The sequence below is a fragment of the Homarus americanus genome, unplaced genomic scaffold (assembly GCF_018991925.1).
Source record: "Homarus americanus isolate GMGI-L3 unplaced genomic scaffold, GMGI_Hamer_2.0 scaffold4896, whole genome shotgun sequence".
NCBI classification, from domain to species: Eukaryota; Metazoa; Arthropoda; class Malacostraca; order Decapoda; family Nephropidae; genus Homarus; species Homarus americanus.
The window spans coordinates 5,534,293-5,555,288 of record NW_024749657.1 but is presented as its reverse complement, the minus strand read 5'-3'; the positions used below and the strand labels follow the sequence as shown (position 1 = coordinate 5,555,288).

General features: G+C 39.7%; 1 protein-coding gene across 1 annotated transcript; it reads right to left on the bottom strand.

The window, feature by feature from the left end:
• Positions 1-254: 254 nt before the first annotated feature.
• Positions 255-20,906, bottom strand: LOC121853542 (cysteine dioxygenase type 1-like). The gene is made up of 5 exons (XM_042347746.1): positions 20,619-20,906; positions 5,954-6,071; positions 5,432-5,558; positions 4,717-4,886; positions 255-4,424 (listed from the first exon to the last, which is right to left on the bottom strand). The coding sequence occupies exons 1-5, from the start codon at positions 20,786-20,788 to the stop codon at positions 4,401-4,403; spliced, it is 609 nt and encodes a 202-aa protein (XP_042203680.1). The 5' UTR covers positions 20,789-20,906; the 3' UTR covers positions 255-4,400.
• Positions 20,907-20,996: the final 90 nt, after the last annotated feature.

Genomic DNA, 20,996 nt, shown 5'->3' with positions numbered 1-20,996 from the left:
CTTTCTCCTTTATCCCCAACTTCCCCAAATTTTTACATGGCCCTTCTATCTCCATAATCCACGTCTAGGTAACAATTTCACACCTAATGTTTGACTATAATATCCACATAAATTAATAAGAATCACCTGAAGATTAGCCACACCCCAGCTTAATTCACTTGATGACTAAACTCCCTTATGTTACCTAGGAAGGGGTTAGGTTAGGTTAGGTTAGTGCTAAGGTGGTTATTATTAAGGTAAAATAAACTAGGGGGGATAATCTTCAGTTTATCTCTTATTAAGATCAATTTATAAATAGGATGGGATTAAAGATTGTCTTATGTTACTGATGGTGCATTACAGGATACAGTATTAAAATAATTTCAAAAACTAAAAATTTAACAAAAATTAATACTTCTTGAGGATTGCCTGAAGAATCTCCAGCCCAGCTTATTTCACCTAAAGATTATTCACCCTAACACTCACCTAACCTAATCCCCACAAACAGCATTTAGGGTGTTAAATCTTCAGGTGAAATAAACTAAGGTGGAGATTTTTCAGGTATTCCCTTATAGAAATGTTTAATATTTCCACACAAGGCACACACAAACTTATAAGGATATCTTCTTGGTTTTAATACACTGGGAAAGGCATAACTAGTTTATATACCATTAATATTAGCCAGTACTGAGGCACCTTACACGAGAATACATAACTCTTCATCACACGAGTTGGTATTGGTTATCACACAAAGCAGTACAGTAGTAACATTTTGACGTATAGCACAAACGAGTGAGGTGGAGGAAGCTTTAAAGCCTTTGGGGGAAGATTATCATTGAGAATATATATTAGTGCATTCAGTAAGGAATATTTAGTTACTATATATATATATTTTTTTTTTATGTGGTTTGAAGACACAAAATTATCACAAGGAAACATTAATGATATCTAATATTACAGCATCCATTATGTATTTACTGTATGATTTAATAGTTAATACAGTTTAGTACAGTATTCCCTTTTCCACTCTTTGTGAAAGTTCAGGGTATTAGGAAGCTTGTGTGTTATGTCAGCCATTTCCTATCCTTGTCTTGCATTATAAGCCTCTTTCATCATCTACACCTTTTCTTCATGTTTCTCTCTCCCTTGACTTACTACACACACACAAGTGGGAGTGAAGTTATATAACACAGATATAATAAGTGCTTATCTTCCCACCATCAAGATATAAAGGCCTAATGGTAAATTCACAAGAATTTGTCAAAGAAATCTGCATACTGAATATTAAAGGCATTTAATAAGTTTATACATTACAAAGTTTATATTACAGTTACAGTAATTAGACAAGTTGTTAGATATTGTCAATATAAAGTAACCAGTTGTTTTATGCTCCAGTTAATTTTTAAATCAAAGCATTCATTGTTTGGCAATTTCTGGTCACTTCTCCTTTCTGTTAGTTTGGCCTCTCAAATCACCTCAATAGTACAGTATAATGGCCGAGTTTACATTCTGAGAAACAGGTAGAGTTGACAGGGTTACTCACCATGATGGGTACAAAGCCTCTCATTCAGCCACTCTAAAATATTCATAGTAACTAAGCCTTTCTTGTCCATCAATACGCCACCTCCGAGGAAAACAACATAAAGCTGATGTTACTACGTGGCAAAATATAATTTACAAACTATTATTCAAAAGACACTTACAGAGACCATTCATCATGTCTAATGAATAAATAACATACTTATATCTGCTAATGCTAATATCATTCTCAACCAATAAGTTATAAGTACAGGTACAGAGTTTTCACTTTAAAGTTTGTTTCAGGAAATAAATTATCTTCATCAACTCATAACCAAGGCTGCTCAAGAGGTGTTACTGTATATTAATAATGCACAATAGCCAATAATGCTATGAAACTTTATACATTTGATTGGCAAGAGGAAAAATCTGAGGTTACAAAATCCAATGGAATACAGTCCTGTACTGTACTGTACTGTACCGTACCGGTAATCTCACCCCTGCCACCCTGTAACATTTCTCTCTGCACTTACTTATGATTAATATTAAACAAACTCTGCTCATCAATCCTTACAAATTATAGTTTATGATTTTTTGTCATCATTATTATTAAGGTTTTATTATATTTTTTAAGCTATAACTTATTTAAGACAAATATATAAACACAAATACATTTACACAGCAAAAACTCAAATAATAAAAATAAGTGAGATGAGAACACTACAGTATACCATACATTGTACTTATGAGCAAAAGATCAGTGTTAAGTGATGACCTCTGAGTTTAGAATCATCCCATCAACTGCCAGGTGTTTTTTTTTAAAGGGTTTCATCATAAACTTCCAAGAGCCAGAAACATACCACTAGTATCAAGGTTTGCTAATAACAAAAGATAATCTTTACACATTATTGCACGTTCTGATCTTCAAACAACTTCACACATTCTATATCCATTCAACCTTTACAGACACATGCAAGCAGTAACACCCTCATATTCTTAGAGGATGTTCTAATGTTCCTTTTTAGCTTGATTAATGGCAAATAAAACCTAAGATTTACTCCCATATGCTCATCACCGCTCAATGAGTCAAACGTCCAAGCAAAGAGGTGACCCTGAAGACACTACATATCCTTGACCACTTGCCTCTCCTCACAAGACCCAAGAACCCTCCTGCAGGAATGATGGGAATTCTACAGTACTACATAAAAACACATCTACACGGAGGATACTATCTCATATGCCATTGGGTTTTACTAGTTACAAAATCTACACTAATAGAGAAAGGAATAAGGATGAAAAACTCCAATCTTGTTTTTTTTGGGGATAATTAATTCTACCACTAATTAATGGTTCTTAAGGTATACCGTACATAATTATTCTTAATTGATAGAAATGTACAGGTGGTAATGATATATTGAGCATTAATTTTAAATAATTTTAGTATTTTAATTTCAATATAAAAGTAGCAAAGTTATATTATTATTCTGCAATGATAAAAATTCACGAACTACTTTAGTGTATCGTACGAGTATACAATATAATCTTTTAATAAAAAAATTTATTATTCCTTAAAATTATAAATGTATAATATAATGCACTAGTAATAAATCTTCCTCATACTAAGCTACATTAACCTTAGGTAAATGTATGAAGGTTAAAAAATAGTGAGCACCATCGATGGCTCACAATACAAGTCATCGACGGCTCACAATACAAGTTAACACCTCCAAAAAATGTCTTCATAAAGTAGGAATTTTAATAACAATGAAAGTACAGACTTATGCTGCTGTTAACTGAAATGAAAATCCATAATCAAAATTCTTAGTTAAATTTTACCATTACAAGTACATCAACAGAATGTATTTAAGTGTAACAAATTAAGACTATTTAAAATCTACAAATAATTCAACAACAATAGTTAATGTATTAGATAAAAAAAATCGAGCTCGTGCGCTGACCAGGGGTAGAGAGGACATACTACATCACTTCAGGCACATACCCCAGCATAATAGCAGCCCCATTAACCCTGCCTGGCCATGGAACAGAACCCATGTCTCAAAGGAGGTTGGGAGTCACATTGTAAGTCATTAACTCTTTCACCATTTAAGGATGAACATGTGCCGATGAAACCTTACCCTTTCTCAGTACTTGCAAGCTTTGTCTATTGGCAGAGTATCATCAAGCTGGATCTATTGGTATAGTATCATCAAGCTGGATCTATTGGTATAGTATCATCAAGCTGGATTTATTGGTACAGTATTATCAAGCTGGATCTATTGGTACAGTATTATCAAGCTGGATCTATGGTTACAGAATCAAGCTGAATTTCAGTGTAGTATAATTAAGATGGATTTAAAAGTCCATTATTGTTAAGCTGAAATTTACAGCATAATAATAAGCTAGGTTTTACAATGCAACATCACTACAGTGGATTACAAAGTACGTACATCACCATAGAGCTAAATTTCAGAATATACAGTACAGGATCCTTTAGGTGATTACAGTATTTCAGTGTGGTATCGTTACAGTGGATTAATTGGATCTTTTTTTGTTTATTAATAAGTTTGAGTATAACCTAATAACAGGATAAAATAAGGGAAATAATTATTACCTGTCATGTAGCTGATCCAGGTAAATTCTATACGTTTTAAAGAAAGTGAAAACCTCAATCATACTATTATCTAAAGATTATTTCCTCATTAGCTGATTAAAAACTAAAATTATATATATATACAAGAGCTCTCAAAACCTCTATCGATTAACAACATGTAAATCCTGTACTTTTGGATTACAGGAATTAATGGAACAAGGTTTTTTTTTTCTATAAAGACAAAAAAATTTCAACATATCCTCAAAACTGAACAGAATCAGCAATTTAGGGGTTGATGACGTCTTCTACCATTTTAACAGTCACATTTAGCCTTTTTCTGAAATAAAAATAAAGCCTGTGAGTTACTGTACATCTAAAATCAAAATAAATTATTAAAATACACATATTCTCACTCAATGAAGCAATTTTAATTAAATACTAAAATGAAACTTAGATAAATAAATATGAATAATTATTACAAGCCTAAATGGTTTGACTTTTAGGGGATGTCTGATCAAACGTCCTACACGTGTTTAATTACAGGGCCTTGAATACAGTACAATACAGCAATACAGTTTTAGCACCACTAGCTTGATTAATTGAATTACACAGGTAATTACAATATTTACCACTTCCATTTTCTTTCCAAATTTGCTCCAGAAGGTGACTGGACACTTCATCTTCTTGCCAGAGCGCTCGTCAAACACCGAACAGCTGCTGAAGGGGGGGCAGTAGAGGTGGAGCGAGACGGCGCCCTCGCTGTGGGATGCGTTCTCTACACGGTGCAGGCCCAGGGAGTCTGAGGAAGAACATACTGGTTATGTTACTGAGCCAAAGAGGATTAGTAAATACGGTAGGTATGTAAGTAATCAAGTAAGTAGGAAAGATAGTAAGCAAGTAAATATTCAAGCAAATAAATAAATAAGTAAGCAAGTAAATTAGATGCCCTAAAACAAAGACACATGACCCAGCGGAAACAAAAGTGATTCTAAAATATTTCCTCACTGAAGTTCAATCAAGCAATACTGTACTAAAGTCCACATAATTTATAGAAGACAAAGTTTTTAGTTTATAGAAGACAGAAAGTTTTTAGTTTATAGAAGACAGAAAGTTTTTAGTTTAGAGAAGACAGAAAGTTTTTAGTTTAGAGAAGACAGAAAGTTTTTAGTTTAGAGAAGACAAAGTTTTTAGTTTATAGAAGACAGAAAGTTTTTAGTTTACAGAAGACAGAAATTTTTTAGTTTAGAGAAGACAAAGTTTTTAGTTTATAGAAGACAGAAAGTTTTTAGTCTATATAAGACAGAAAGTTTTCAGTTTAGAAAAGACAGAAAGTTGTAAACGTACCATTGATGTAACACACGTCATTCAGCTTAAGGACATTTCTATCCATCTCCACCATCTCGTGTTCCTCTTCTCCCTCTTCTGTCTTGGGCCATTCAAATCTCACCTCTTGTAGTGACCCGGACAGCATCTGCAAGAAGGTTTAGAGGTTAAGTGAGGTATTATAGGTGGATTTTAGAGCTGATAGTCTTAATAGGTAGATTTATGTATGATGTGGATAATCAATAAGATCAGGTTTAAATTCTCACATAATTATAATTTTTGAAACATTTTTGTAGCTTTAAAGTTCAGTTCAGTTTATTTAGTAAAATCGTCAGATAAGTTTACACTGATTCAGTATACTGTATAGACAATGGTGGTATATAATTCATAATTTACTGTACTTACACAATGCAAGTATTACAATATATATACACAGTGGAGATACACAAAATATGTACCTGGACAGTGTGGGTATACAGTCCCCAATAGGTTGTGTCAGGCTGAGGATAAACATAGTGGATTAAGAAATCATTTTATCATTACCTTCATGAAGCAGTGAGCATCAGCGTGGTCGTGGATGGTGGAGGTATGGGAAGGACCCCAGCACAGTAACATCAAGTTAAACTTTCCGTTGCCCTCATTAATCAAGTTTCTTGTGTACCTGGAGAGAAAATAAATAAATGAATATATTTCTGATAAACAAAGTGTATATTTCAGACTTGATACACCAACAAATATAATATTATTGTTGCAGTGTGTTCTGAAAGTCAGTGACCATCAAGTGAAGTCTGGTTAAAATCCATTGTTATTTGTCGATTTATCATGTTAGCAAAGTCTTAATGCGCGCAAACACACACGAACCTCGCCAATTTCTGCAGCCTCTATAATGTGTAATAGATATGACTGACTGGTTAGAGGGCCGGCAGTGGTGAAGAGAATAAGTAAGATAATTTACATATATTGTAGTGTGTGTTACAGTGTCTTGGAGGTCGGATACGGTGACGAAGCTTAGCTGTGGCCTCTTGACCTAACAGTGGTACTCAACCTTTTTGCGAGAGTTCCAAACTTGATGCAGCACACAGGGCCACACAACTGTCTGAATGGTGGGAGGTGGAGCAAATATTGAATACTTTATAACACTATATACTGTACTGTATTCAATTAGGCATTAGATCCAACAAAACAAGATATTACAATAAATAATTGTTAAAAGTTAAACATATAAACAAAAATGGTATCTCTTATGCAACGGTGGCACGCATTTTAGCGACGATTTATGGAAGGGGGGGGGGGGGCATTCAGGCCCGCGGGCCACTGGTTGGGCCTCCCTACCCTGAGACTAGAATACCATACCACTGAAGCCCTCTGGGGCAACACCTCATTTTTGTCAAGAGTAAATTACAATTGCACATAAAAGTACATATTTTCTTATTAAAATAAACTATGAACACATAGATCTTCTTAACAATGTCCCCGGTAAAATCTTAAAAAAAAAAGTGAACGAAAATATGCAGACCGTGCCAGAACTTACAGCTCAAGCAAAGCAAACTGGATATAACCGACTCTTTCCACGTCAAGCCCCCCAGGGCCCCAGCTGCTGCATCACTCTGATAACAGCGCCAACACATTTAAAGTAAGGCTTAACAACACGACATAGCATTATCTACAACAAGCGCATTTCCTGGTGGAATGAAGTAAATTTACGTGTGAAGAGGATACCACTTGTAGGCTCTTCTATAATTGTCTTAACAATAAACAACTTCCAAAACTTAAAGCAAACCAAAACGCCATAATGTTATAAGAGACCATCTCGAACGTCTCCTCTTATTCTCAAATTCACACCTTTGATATATTAACCTTCTCTCTCGATAACTTATATAAATTTCCATTTTTATTCACTGCAACTGGTGCCGTAAAGAAACCATGTGTTAGAACCCTGCAAACTGATGGGGTAGTCAAAAGGTCGGTCGGTTATTACATGTTTAAGAGAACTTTCTAAACGTGTTTATCAGATAAGACTATTGCAAGATCACAAACCCTGCCACGTGTTTTGTTTTTTGTAAGGTAATATTTCGTACGTTATGGGAAGGAATTAAGGGAAGTGAATAATGTGTAGTTATTAATTGGTAGTTAAAAGCTTAAAACAACGGCAACATCATATACTAAGCAAGATATGACTACGTAAAATTCAGGGCTAACACATACACATTACACACTTGCCACCAATGTATTCAAATTTATTGGGTGTACGTGCGTGCCTTCTCTCTCTCTCGTCTCCTTCCCACCACCTCACCAGGATTCAGGGCCGGATTCAGGAGTGGGCAAAGTGGGCAGCTGCCCAGGGGCCTCCACATATGTTCTAATTTCCTCAATATAACTGCATATGGCTTCAAAATTCTCCAAAAAAGTGTCCAAATTTCAAAATTTTCCCGGGGGGTTTACAGCGCCCCCCGGAACTCCTAGATGTTTAGGCTCCCTTCACTCGCCACCCCACCCTCTTGGGTAGTTATAATGAGGGGGGCCTGCACAAAGAGGCTGCCCATGGGCCTCCACAGGTCTAAATCCGGCACTGCCAGGATATTGTGCCTCTACTCGTTCTCATTAACAGTTTATTTGAACAGAATTGTCCTAAATATTTGTACGAAAGATTGGAGTTTGTCTTTGTTGTTCTGAGTACGTCAACTATATTGCTGTACCAAGGTTCACTAGTTCATTTTCAAACCATAAACTAATTTTGAAATTATTTGAAAACAAATGGGGGATTTGCTGGATTATCGTTTTTAAGTTATTAAGGTTTTGTTATTCGCTGTGAGTATATTTGTTCCACGACGCACCGTAGCAACAGAAAAGAAAAAATAGAGGTTAAAGGTGTGTTTGGTAATACTTGTACCGGCAACTTACAGCTATCTACTGCATACACAAAAGCGGGTTGTTATCTGCTCAAAACACGAGATAACACGGGAGATAACAAGGGAGGAGGGTGGGGTGATCAGGTGACGGCAGGAGTAAAGGGTTTGTCGGCGTTTTGAAGAGGTCAAGCTCACTGGTCGAGCAGTTGTCAGATATGAACGTTCATTGGTCAAGCCGTTGTCTAATATGAACGTGGGGAAAAAACTAGCGTTCATTGGTCCACACTTATCAAAGACCACCTTTTTCAGGGAGAATCTGTCTCAAGAGTTCACCCGAAGGAGAAAAATTATTTGTGATGCTGTGTTTGTCCTCGGTCTTGAGATAAAAACAAACAAACAGATATAGCATCACATGAAGATTAGGAACCCCCAAATATTACACATGGTGATAAAACACTAACATAACATAAACTAACCTAATCTAACCTAACCCACAAGCATTAGGGTGTTTAATCATCAGGTGAAATAATCGGGAGTTCCACCCTCGAATACCTTTTCTAATGATCTTAATTGAAGCTCTTTGGGAACGGACACGTGGAAATGTATCGCGTCGGTAAGGCCAAAGTCTCGTGGGTAAGACCAAGGTCTCGTAGTAAGGCTTCCAGACGAATTGACCTTGGAGAGCCGATTTCATAAGGCTCTAGATTAAGTACCATATAAGATAACAGAGTAAAATATGTAGTGTGTAGTCAAACAGCTCGATTTCGTAAGACTGAATGATAATTTGGTCGAATGCTTCTTCCATAACAAACAAAACGTTACTTAATCCCTGAGTACGATGACTTAAAATCCCTGAGTACAATATCATCGTACTCGAGGGAAGTAATTGATCATCTTATCTAAAGTATTTAGACATTGTACTCAACCACTGAAGTCACTCGAGGGATAAACATTACTCGAGAGGTTAATATCGTACTCAATGGAGGTTAAATATGTACTCTTTTAGATGTGGTGTTAATCTCCTGAGACATATATTCACCTTACTGTAAATTCATCTCAGTAGTAATGAATCTAATTTGTGTTTACCTGAAGAACAAACAAGATTGGTCAAGATGCCCTACTTTCCCTCCCCTCTACCACCCCCCACAAGACCTGTTATCGTAGTTACACCCCCTCCTACCCCCTCAAAAACTCCTGGTGGTATAAACTTTGCCCTTACCATTCTTGAAGACGAGATAGAGGGATTGATAGAACAAAATTGAGATGGAACAAGAAGAAAAAGAAGAAAGTGAGGAGGAAGAAGAAGAAGAAGAAGAAGAAGAAGAAGAAGAAGAAGAAGAAGAAGTAATGTACGTGAAAGTTAGGGATTGATTCAGTCGCTTATCTTACTACACTTTACACGATGATAAATAATGAATAAGTTTACTGCTAGATTAAGTAAGCAAGTTCCCTCCCTCCCTCCCTCCCTCCCCCCACGCCACATAACACATGTCTCACGTCACGCCATAGCATAATCAAAGGGGCCAGAAGTCACGATGATGGGTTAGGTTAGGTTAGGTTGGACAGCTATCAAACAGGGAGGTACTACCGCCTGGGAAGACATTGGAAGCATAATGTGTTGTGTAATGGTAGACCCTGCTGCTTTATGCGTCACCACGAAAATAGATCAAGTTCTATGTTGTTGTTGTGACTGACTCTGACCGTCTTTGTTTCATTTACATACAATTTCAGGGTCTCAGATGTTGCTCAATCATGGTGGGTTTTTTTCTGAATTTATTTATGGTGCAATTTATACATTATTTTGCCCCAATGTGGGTGAGTGACGTGTGCCCGGGCTAGACTAATCCCCATAAAATACCATGAAGATTACACACCCCAGTTTATTTCACCGGATATTTAAACGCTCCTAATACTAACCTAACCTAATCTACAGGGTAACTTAACTCTCCCATTTAACGTTAGGGTGTTTAATGACTAGGTGGAATAAGCTGGGAGTGTCTAATCCTCGTGAGGTCCCAAATATCTTAGGTTATCCTCCATATTAGTTCAGCCAGTGGTGCTGTACCAGATGTGACGAGAGTTTTCCAGGCGCCTCATGTCAAGTGCCTGAGGCGGTATGTGGTGCCTCTTGGGACTTGGGGTCTAAAACAGCCCCTACTAGTGGACTGATCAAACTGTCTACGTTATCAAAGTCCAAAGTTGATCATAATACCCAAGTGTTTTGATGTTAACGCAGATGATCAAAAAATTAAGTAAAAATCTAGACGAAATGTAATAGTAAGCGAAGGTCCTCTTGGGTGAGAATATTAAAAACACGAGAATAGACCGAATAAAGTGGTAATAATATGATAGTTTCTTCTTTCCTCAATAAAAACAAATTCACATGAGGTTTGTGACGTGAGCCCAGCAACGATCGTGGTCCGCCTGACGCCTCTGCTTGCCAAGGATGGGGTGAGGTGGGGTGCCTCAATAACGCAAGTGTGTAGAGCGGCCGTGAAGTTGCCTAACAAAACGCCCACGTTCGAAAATATCAATTATTGTAGAGCCAACAACTAACGTTATAATATCTGGTTTTAATTAACATTACGAATTTGTTTATGTGTAATTCTGTGCTTTAAATACTGAGGTCTTTATGTACTCAAATAGGTACATACACTAGACAACAAATAGTAAACAATTAATAAGTTTCCTATTCTCAGCTGTAACAAGAGGCAGAAAACATGACAAAATCATTATCCACAATTCTCCAGTAAACAAACTCGTTAACAAACTGAGCCTATGAATCTTAAACCTCAAAGAGCATTGGCGATATTTTAAAGACTCTTAGTAAGGTCTCAGCTCTCTATCTATCTATCTATCTTCAACATTATTATCTAACGCTGGACCACAACAAAGGCAGGTCTATTCCATTTTGTTATCATTATCCGAAGTAGGGAAGGAGCCAGTCTCATCTCCAGTTCCCCGGATGCCCAACGCGCCACCTTATATAACTTGTAAATAAATGTGGCTCCTACCCCCACACATGCTACTTCTATAGTGGCGTCGTGGCCCCGTCACACACACTCAGTTGGAGCCCACAGTGAGGTAATGGTCCGCGTCACACACTTGGGGCCCACAGTGGGATTCCAAAACAAATCCCACCCTTCCTCTTTAATGAAGGTGGTATAGGGAAGGAAGCCTTAAATAACAAGGCTGCACCTCCACACCCCAAACCCTAATGAGGAACTTCCTTTAGGCTGAGAAATGAAAGTATTTTGAATCAGTCAGTCTTTATTTTTCTTTTGTGTGTGAAGCCATTTGTGGTAGGATCATTCTCTCTCTCTCTCTGATATCCGTCTGAGTGTGTGTCAAGTATACTACACACACTATACATAACCCCACTGTCTGTGTAATGGTGTTTGTATCAGCTTGTGGTCGAAAATACCTAACCTAACCCACCGTCTATGTATAACCCACTTCAGTGATGACGTGAGTGTAGTGAGCTGCGCCAACACTTTACTCAACGTCATTATTATCCTTAGTTTCTCTCCCTCACGTCACCTAACAATGTCTCTAAGGTTCATATATACGTCCAAATTTCCCTCGATGGTGGAGTATTAGAACGTATTTGAAGCATGTAAATTAACAACATGTCTGGGTGGAGCCTCTTGTTTTCATATTTGTTGACCACTTCTCCTTTCAGTGAACTCCTGTATCTATTAACAATACTCTGAAGAAACATTAAGGGAAATATTATAGAGATCTCATATCATCATTCGTAATCAATATACTTGTATATGAGGTTAATATAGTAACTACTATCTATCTATATGTTATTAGTTTATTGTCACCAGAACCGTACAGAACTGAACTTTAAGACATCATGTTGATCACGCTGGGAATGAGACGAAGTGGTCAAGGACGTCTGAGGGAATCGATACAAGGCAGCGCTCTATAAAGTTCTGAAAACCAGCCAGATGATTTTATTTTTATTCCTTGATTAACTTTACTGTAGTAACTGATGTAACTTTACTGTGAGCAGCATATTCTGTTGTCCATAAGGTAGATAGATAAATAAATAGATGTTTATAATAGGTTCAGCATGTATATACCGTATGTTAGGGCCTTTTTTGCGAAATGTCAAATCCCAGGCCACTAAACTAACCAAACCCTGACCGTCGCCTGGCATTTACTAGCATAATACAAAAAGGCCAATCAATACAGGTGTACAGTTCAGCATGCATATAAATAATACAGGAGCGTGCGTGCGTGTGGTGAGGTTAACGTCTGGGGCCATGGGAACGAATAGTGCTGTTGATGGCGCCCGTGGGAACACATTCTAGACTGGCAACTGCAGTGTAAAAAAAAAAAACACGATGTAACTTAATGAATCGAATTTACTCTGAGAATCAACCGTATCAAGATCAGTTTACCTTCACGAGACAAAACACATAAATTCTTCGACTTTATTCACCATTTTTATTAAGTTTAGATAAGATGGTACGGTGTTGGTGAGGTGATATGGGAAGGAAGAAAATATACAGGACTAGGTCTGTGGTGGTGTGGTGGTGTGTTGTGTGGTGGTGTGGTGGTGAGTTGTGTGGTGGTGTGTTGTGTGGTGGTGTGTTGTGTGGTGGTGTATTTTTTTATTGTTGTTAAATTTGCGACGAGAACCACTACACTACATTACACTATACTAAACTACACTATATTACACACACGAGGTCAGAGAAGAGAGGAAGTCCTGCAGGTGATAGGGGGGGGGGGGATCTACACGTACTAATACTCACTGGGCTCATCGACCCTTCTTCCTTATTCCATTTTCTCCTCTTTCTCTCCTACCTTTCCACCTCCCCTCCCTCCATTCATTCCATCTTCCCAATCTTCCTCCCTCCCTTCTATCTTCCCTATGTTCCTTCGTTATTCCATACTTTCCTCCCTCCCTATCTCCATTCCACCTTCCCCATCTTCCTTCCTCTCCCCTCCCACATTTCTTCCCTCTCCATTATATGAACGTAAATAGAAAATCCCTTTAATTCTGTAATATATTCATAGTTTAAAAAAAAAATAGACGACACACAAGAAACAAATAAAATAGATTTTTTTTAACGAGTTTGTGTATATCGAGTCACAAGACGTAAAACATGAACGTCTTTTGACTGACTGACTGACGAGTACCAAGACAGTATCCTCGACGCACCTGCTGTTACTTACACATCTTCAGGTAAACAAGGTTAATGACCACAGGTAGATCATCTGACTTGCATTAGATCTATCATTATACATCGCGGTAGTGGCCTCTTATGTTTGTTTTTGTAATTACGTATTACTTCAGCTTTGGGAGTTTAATGATGCGACAGTGGCGTGTTGGGCGTGTTTAGTGGGCAATTAGCCAAGGTTTGTTTTAGCTGACACAATACTGAACATATGTTGGCCATTAATGTGAGGAGGAGGAGGAGGAGGATGATGCTAGGTAAGAATGAGATAGATAAGTCGATCTTTCTGTCTGTGTGTGTGTCTATTCTTCTTCCAAATCTCTCTCTATCCCTCGTCTCCCTGGTCCCCCTCTCTCAGGGTCTCGGAGGTGGGTAGTCTCCCGGTCAAGTACCATAAAATGCCTCCAGTAGCAACAAGTTCAAGGTGTAATTATCTTTTTAAGACAGACAGACACAGATAAATACAGTACATAGATAGTAAGAGAAAGACAGAGGGTGGGGGAGGCGTGGTGGTGACAGGCACAAGAGCACCAGGCTGTAGGAGGCGCCGACGGGGATAACAGGCATGAAGCTATAATATAGGCCATCCACCTCACAACACCTGCGGCCATCCCTCACACCTGGTCTCTCTCTCTACCTATCTACCTTCGAGTCTCTCACACTCTATTTTCTATCTATCTATTTATCTACCTATCTTAGTCTCTATCTATCTACCAGCCTCTCTCTCTAGGTGTGTGTGTGTGTGTGTGTGTGTGTGTGTGTGTGTGTGTGTGTTTAAATATTATCCAAGCGGAAGGAAACTCTGCCCTTGATCAGTAACCATGGCAGGACACCGTAAATATTGAACGAATAACGACACTGTAAATTGTCCACGTAAATACAGGTAACTACGCACCAACCACACTAAGAAGATTCCAGTGTCATTCTGTTTACACGAGTCATTTTGTCTACATGTACAGGATGAACCTTGAGTGTTATGTATTGTCACTATGTTTTCTCAACGATGACTAGACACACTGGCGTTAGATGGCCAAGTGATGAGTTAGTTTCTGGCTGTAAGTTTATTTTACCTGGGGAATTAATTACTCGAAAGCTACCTTGTGTGGGGGTGGGGAGAAGGAGGTGGGGGATAGGTAAGATTAGGTTACGTTAGGACCCATACTGTACATGCACATAGGAAACACACACAGTACGTCCCAGCATACACAATGACCTAACCAGTGTCTTGCAACTTGACCCTGACGCACACATACACACGTGGATGATAGTAACATTGCAGGTATTATCATTAACACTATGATATGACAGATGGATGAGGGGATAGGTGAGGGGCATGGATGAAGGGCATAGATAAGAGGCATGAATGAGGAGCACGGGGTAGGGATATAAGGGGAGGTGCAAGTAGTGTGTGTGTGTGTGTGTGTGTGAGAGCGTGGGTTGAGAATGCAGCGCGAGGTGGGGTTGATTGGGGGCTGGGGGAGGAGGGGGACTGGCTGGGGGTAGGAGGAGGGGACTGGCTGGGGAGGAGGAGGAGGGGACTGGCTGGGGGGAGGAGGAGGGGGACTGGCTGGGGGTAGGAGAGGGACTGGCTGAGGGGGAGGGGGGACTGGCTGGGGGGGAGGGCGGCCTCGCACTCCCTCACCAAGAATAGCCAATCACGAGGGTCTATCTACTCCCTGCCCTGTGACGTACTTGACACACCCCCGACACACCTCTTTTCTCCTGCTGTTGTTCTTCCTCCTCCTGCTTCTGTCCTCATCCCTCCCTCCCTCACCCTTATCACCTTTTCCTCCTCTCTCACACATACACCCACAGCTGCAGGTAACAACTGAGGCACTGTGCCAAGTGTCCCTCGTGGCACTCAACTGACACTTCGTAAATGCAGGAGACAAGGTGACCGAACCGAATATGGGAGCCTCTGATAGACTCAGCCCCTGGGTATTATTTGACCTAATACACATAACATGGAAAGAGAGAGAGAGAGAGAGAGAGAGAGAGAGAGAGAGAGAGAGAGAGAGAGAGAGAGAGAGAGAGAGAGAGATATTAGCACCGTCCTTGTCGGCGCTCTCAATTATACACTAATACACCTTTTATTGTTATCGACATTCTACCTTATCAGTGTCTTATCTTCCAGTACTTCACTTTATGCCCACTCAAGGCAAAACAACTCGTTAGTATCCTCACGGTGTAGATTAACACAAGAATTATTTATAAACAACACTTGGTCTACCTTAAGATTCGCCTAACCTAGTGAATAACACGTCTCAAGAACATAAAACATAAGAACATAAGAATGGAAGAAACTGCAGCGGGCCTATTGGCCCACACTGGGCAGTCCCATTTACACCCAACTCCTATTGCTCATATAGGTAAACATTAGTTTGGAAATAGAGTAGTGGATGAGTGGAACAAGTTACCAAACATCATCATTAACTCGAATACGCTGGATAGCTTCAAACATAGGTTGGGTGGATATATGACCGATAGGGGTTGGGTGTAAATGGGACTGCCCAGTGTGGGCCAATAGGCCCGCTGCAGTTTCCTCCACTCTTATGTTCTTATGTTGAGTGTGTGGAGTGTGTGTGTGTGTGTGGAGTGTGTGTGTGTGTGTGTATACTGTTCTTACATACATCAATCAGGCCTCGCGTGTGTAATGTTGCTCGTCACACTCAAGCGGGGAGGAGTAATGTGTGTTATGTCGGCTCCAAGTGTTTTGAATCCACAAGTGTTTTGAATCCACAGTCATCCCTCGAGGCAAGATGTGATTTATACCTGCTCTGCTGGAGAGATTGATCGGTACTTTTTTAACGCACCCCCGGCCTTATCACTCCCCTGACTCCTCACTGCACCCCCGGCCCGTTCACTCATCTGACTGTTTATATCTCTTTATCTGTATGTTTGTTTGTGTGTCTGTCTATCTGTGTGTGTGTGTGTGTGTGTGTGTGTGTGTGTGTGTGTGTGTGTGTGTGTCTCAGCAACACCCTCGACATCCTGGAGATCCCGACGATCATCATTACTTCAGATTTATCAGAATATCAAAACATCTTACACGTTGTTTACATGTTGTCACCAGCTGATAACTCTCCAGATATTCACCCACCTCCCCCTCGACCCACCTCCCCCTAACACTTTCACTGTATTATCACCGCCAAGAGTTTTCACGCGGTAACATCACAGTCTGTCTTCTCTCATGAGGTGAGGTTAGGCAGGTCAGGTCAGGTCACGCTTGGGGGTCCGTCAGCCAGGTAGATGCCGTGTCTCATCTTCAGGTTGCAAGAGAATTCATCCATTAACAATCTTGACCCCAATACCATAATACTGCAGAAGATAGAACCATGACCTTGCTCTCCTCCCCTCTCTACGTCCCTCCGTCCTTCTCTTACCCCCTACCTTCTTCCTCCCTTCCTTTCCTCACTCCCTCTTTCCTTCCTTCCACTCCTTTAACTTCCTCCTTTACTCTTCCACGCTTCTCTCCTTCCCACACCCTTCCTTCCTCTCCTCACTCCCTCACCTTTCCCTCCCTCCCTCCTCAGGTAAAGGTTGGGTCCTCCATCTACCTGGTCTTATCACAGTCACAGGTCTTGACACTCCCTAGCTGACCTTCCTATCTATCTCTCCATCTATCGTCTTCCACTGTCATTATACCTCTCTCTCTCTCCACTGTTATCATACCGATTCACTATGTATATACTGTACAAACAATACACGTATACAATGTACCAAGAGAGTATAGGTATACAATGCAGGTATACCATATAACTAGAATGTACAGGTAAACAGGTAACTCGACAGTACAGGTATATAGACAGTCTTGCGGGTTGAATCACGTTAGGACGAGTAGTGACGTGTACAATATATGCTGCAGGCTGCTCCCCCTCTTTCTCTCTCTCCTCCTCCTCCTCTCTAACTCTCTCTTCTCCTCTCCCCTACCATGTCGCCTTGGCAACAGCTCGCGCGCACAGAGAGGTGAGGTGGGGGGGTGGGGGGGGCAGCACAGGAAGGGCGTGTCAAGATATGCTACGTTTCATCAAAATTATAGAAGGAACAGGTATATAGGACTGTACCTTCGTCTGTCAGTGTGTCTACGCGTGCTTAATGTTTCCGATGAGAAGTGAAGATGGTCGAGTGTAGTGCCCGACATAATGGCCTCTTGTAAAACAGAAGATTAACGAAACACTAAAACAGGACTGATGTAGGTCTTAGCCCCCTCAGTATAGGTCTTAACCCCTTCAGTATAGGTCTTAACCCCTTCAGTATAGGTCTTAACCTCTTCAGTATAGGCCTTAACCTCTTCAGTATAGGCCTTAACCTCTTCAGTATAGGCCTTAACCCCTTCAATTTAGGTCTCAACCCATTCAGTAACGGCATTAACCCCTTCAGTATAGGTCTTAACCCCTTCAGTATAGGCCTTAACCTCTTCAGTATCGGCCTTAACCCCTTTAATATAGGTCTTAACCCCTTCAGTATAGGCCTTAACCTCTTCAGTATAGGCCTTAACCCCTTCAATTTAGGTCTCAACCCATTCAGTAACGGCATTAACCCCTTCAGTAACGGCATTAACCCCTTCAGTATAGGCCTTAACCTCTTCAGTATCGGCCTTAACCCCTTTAATATAGGTCTTAACCCCTTCAGTCTAAGCCTTAACCCCTTCAGTATATCGTACTCAAGGGGTTAAATCTCCATGAATTGATCTTGTATACAATTTCTTCTACAAGTTAACAACGAACCATAACTTCAACAAACACAGAAAGAAATCCTAAGCAGAGCTTCATGAACAACATAAAGATGACGCCACAGTGGTTACAATAGTCCCTTGTTTACTTGAACAACATAACACAGATAGAATAAACACCTACACAATACTGAATTTATTCAAGATAAATATTCAGGTGGCATTTGTGATAGAGCGTATTGCAGTCACTGAGCGGAAACGACAAATTGGGAAATCCGCTTGGATATTTGTGTAGATAAGGAGCCAGGACGCATTTAAAAAATAACGGGTTATAAAAGTTAGGAATCCCAGTTTACTTCACCTGATTTAGGCACCCCCGCTTATTTTACCTGATGATTAAACATCCTAACGTTACCTGGAGGAGTTATCCCTCCTCCTAGTCACAGGCCTGGCACTTGACATTATTAAGGACCTGCCACGCTTTGCTATAAACAGATGAAATGTACCGGGAAATTTACCCCCACACACTCATCATTCTCTCACTTTATGTAACTTGACAAAACCTATGACCCTTCAGGCTTTCACGCCCTTAATGAACGAGTCATAAAGGCAAGTATGAACTTTGCATACTTCCCAGATGGGCGCTGTAAACACTTCTGGGCTTCACCTTGCACAGGATGTAAGGGGGTGCCCAATAAACTAGCCCCCTCGGGGGCAAATCTGAATCTGTTACCTGGAGGGGTGAGGTTAGGGAGCTTAATTATGAAATAAGCTGGTGAGTCTGATCTTTACGTGAAATAAACTGGGGTGTCTAATCTTCAGATAATCCCTCAAAGTTTGCTACAATCAAACCTGAATTAGTTTTTTTTACAATTATTAAATTCAATGTAAAATCCCTTCAAAATCGCATAAGCGTTCTCTAGTTACTGAGAGGAACCCAGCAACCGTACATACATTACATACTGTACACAGAATGAAGTCAATATTTATTTATTTATTTATTTTACATACTAAACTAGGCTATAAACCATTGCAAAACCTAGCTGTCATCTGCCATTACCGACCATGACTGAGCTTTCGTTAATATCAACATCCGTATAAAATATTTACTCAAGTTATCTTTGTTTTATCGAGTTTTTTAACAGCAAAGTTCATCAGGTATAAACCGGTTACATTTATGATCAAGAAGTAGATAAAGGAGATTATTATCACCAACTGTTCTGGGAATTATGGCCACAGCTTTGTAGGTAAATACGTAAGGCACATCAATAGTTTATAATATGTAAACTCGCTAAAGCCTTTAATCATGTGGACGTGCGAAATAGAAACACAGATATTAATGTCTTTCCAGTTTTGTCCATTTCCTCCACCTCTTCCTTTACTCTCTCTTTGTCACTATATTCTTTTTCTCGCCCCCCACCCCTGTACTCGTGTCAGGGTTATGTAATGTATACAGTATATTTATGTCGAGGGCCTGCCGCCTCCAACACGCTTACATCACCTTTTGAATCCTGTCAAGTTTAACTTTCTCTCGTTCACTGCACGTCACCTTAACAATACTGATATACTTACTACGGTACAGTGTGAGGTAAGTCAGTGAGTAACGGTACAGTGTGAGGCAGGTCAAAGTCTGGTGGTACGGGCAGGTACAAGTTAATACTACGTCATGGATAGAAAGACACCCAAACTTTCCTCCTCTCCCAACCACCGCGGCAACACTTAGCTCACTCCATAGGGGCAAAATTCCATTGATCAAAATCACGTCTATTTACCTTTAAACTAATTCCTACCATCAAAATAATGCGTTACACTAAACAAAATTTCACATAATCATGTTTCTCCATAAGACCAACATTAAAAAAAAAGCTCATTAAGTTCTTCCTTGCCCTTCTTGACTGACAAAATGGATGGCTTCTATCAGAATTAATCTCGTAAATGAATGGGAAAAAACACCTTCCACTCATGAACTTGTTCCTCTACTCTGATGCCAAGGTTAATGTGGTTACTTAATCCACTGTATGTACTTATCTCTAAAAGGCTATTGTCAAGGGGGAAGATGCAGCCACGTCAATTATTTCCTCTCATGGCGGAGTCTTGATTACAGTACAGGATTTCGATGATATTTTAAAGTATTACCGTGGCAGTGGTTCCTAGCTAACGACACGGTTGAAAATACGAAGGTAAAATGTTATTAGGTTAGGATTATGTTGTCTAGCCTTACCTAATTTCACTATATTGGGTTACATTTGGCTAGAATTGGTTAGAAGGATGTGCATGGTACAGTATATTTACATTGTTGGCAGTTAAGGAGCCAGTCTTGCCTTATTTTTGGATAGAACATTAATATATGGTGTGTTCAAGAGTAAGTAATATTTATGAGGATTTAAAGGTATTCAAAGATAATTTTGACTAGAAATCAAGCTCTCTTCATCATAAACATCACCACAGATTAACCAGACACGGAATAATACAATAATCAACGAGGTACTTACCGATAACGATCAAATTTTGCAAAGTTCTTCCACTCAATTGGGTTGGATTTGTAGCTGGCCATAACACTATGAACATATTCAACGTTTACGCTGTCACTCTCAAACACCTTGTGCAGTTCCTCAACCAGATCATTCAAGGTGGCGATTTGTGGCAGATATGTAACTTCCATGATGAACTACTATGAGTTCTGAGAGGATTCAAGCAGACAGGTGTCACGCGGTTTATTTGCAGGTGGCTCCGATGGAGATATTTGGCGGCAAGATAGTACTAAGGCTGGAGCAGACGAGCAACACTATTTACCTCCCGCTTGATGCTGCATGTCTCCACAACTCCCGCTCAAGTATTGTTCATTTAAATCCCATAAGTATCTCTTACAA

Excerpts from the sequence above, each read along its gene's own strand:
- LOC121853542 (XM_042347746.1), bottom strand. The coding sequence starts at position 20,788 with ATGGAAGTTACATATCTGCCACAAATCGCCACCTTGAATGATCTGGTT. Across the intron at positions 6,072-20,618 it reads GCAAAATTTGATCGTTATCG|GTACACAAGAAACTTGATTA; the intron begins GTAAGTACCTCG and ends TTTTCTCTCCAG. Across the intron at positions 5,559-5,953 it reads ATGCTCACTGCTTCATGAAG|ATGCTGTCCGGGTCACTACA; the intron begins GTAATGATAAAA and ends ACCTTCTTGCAG.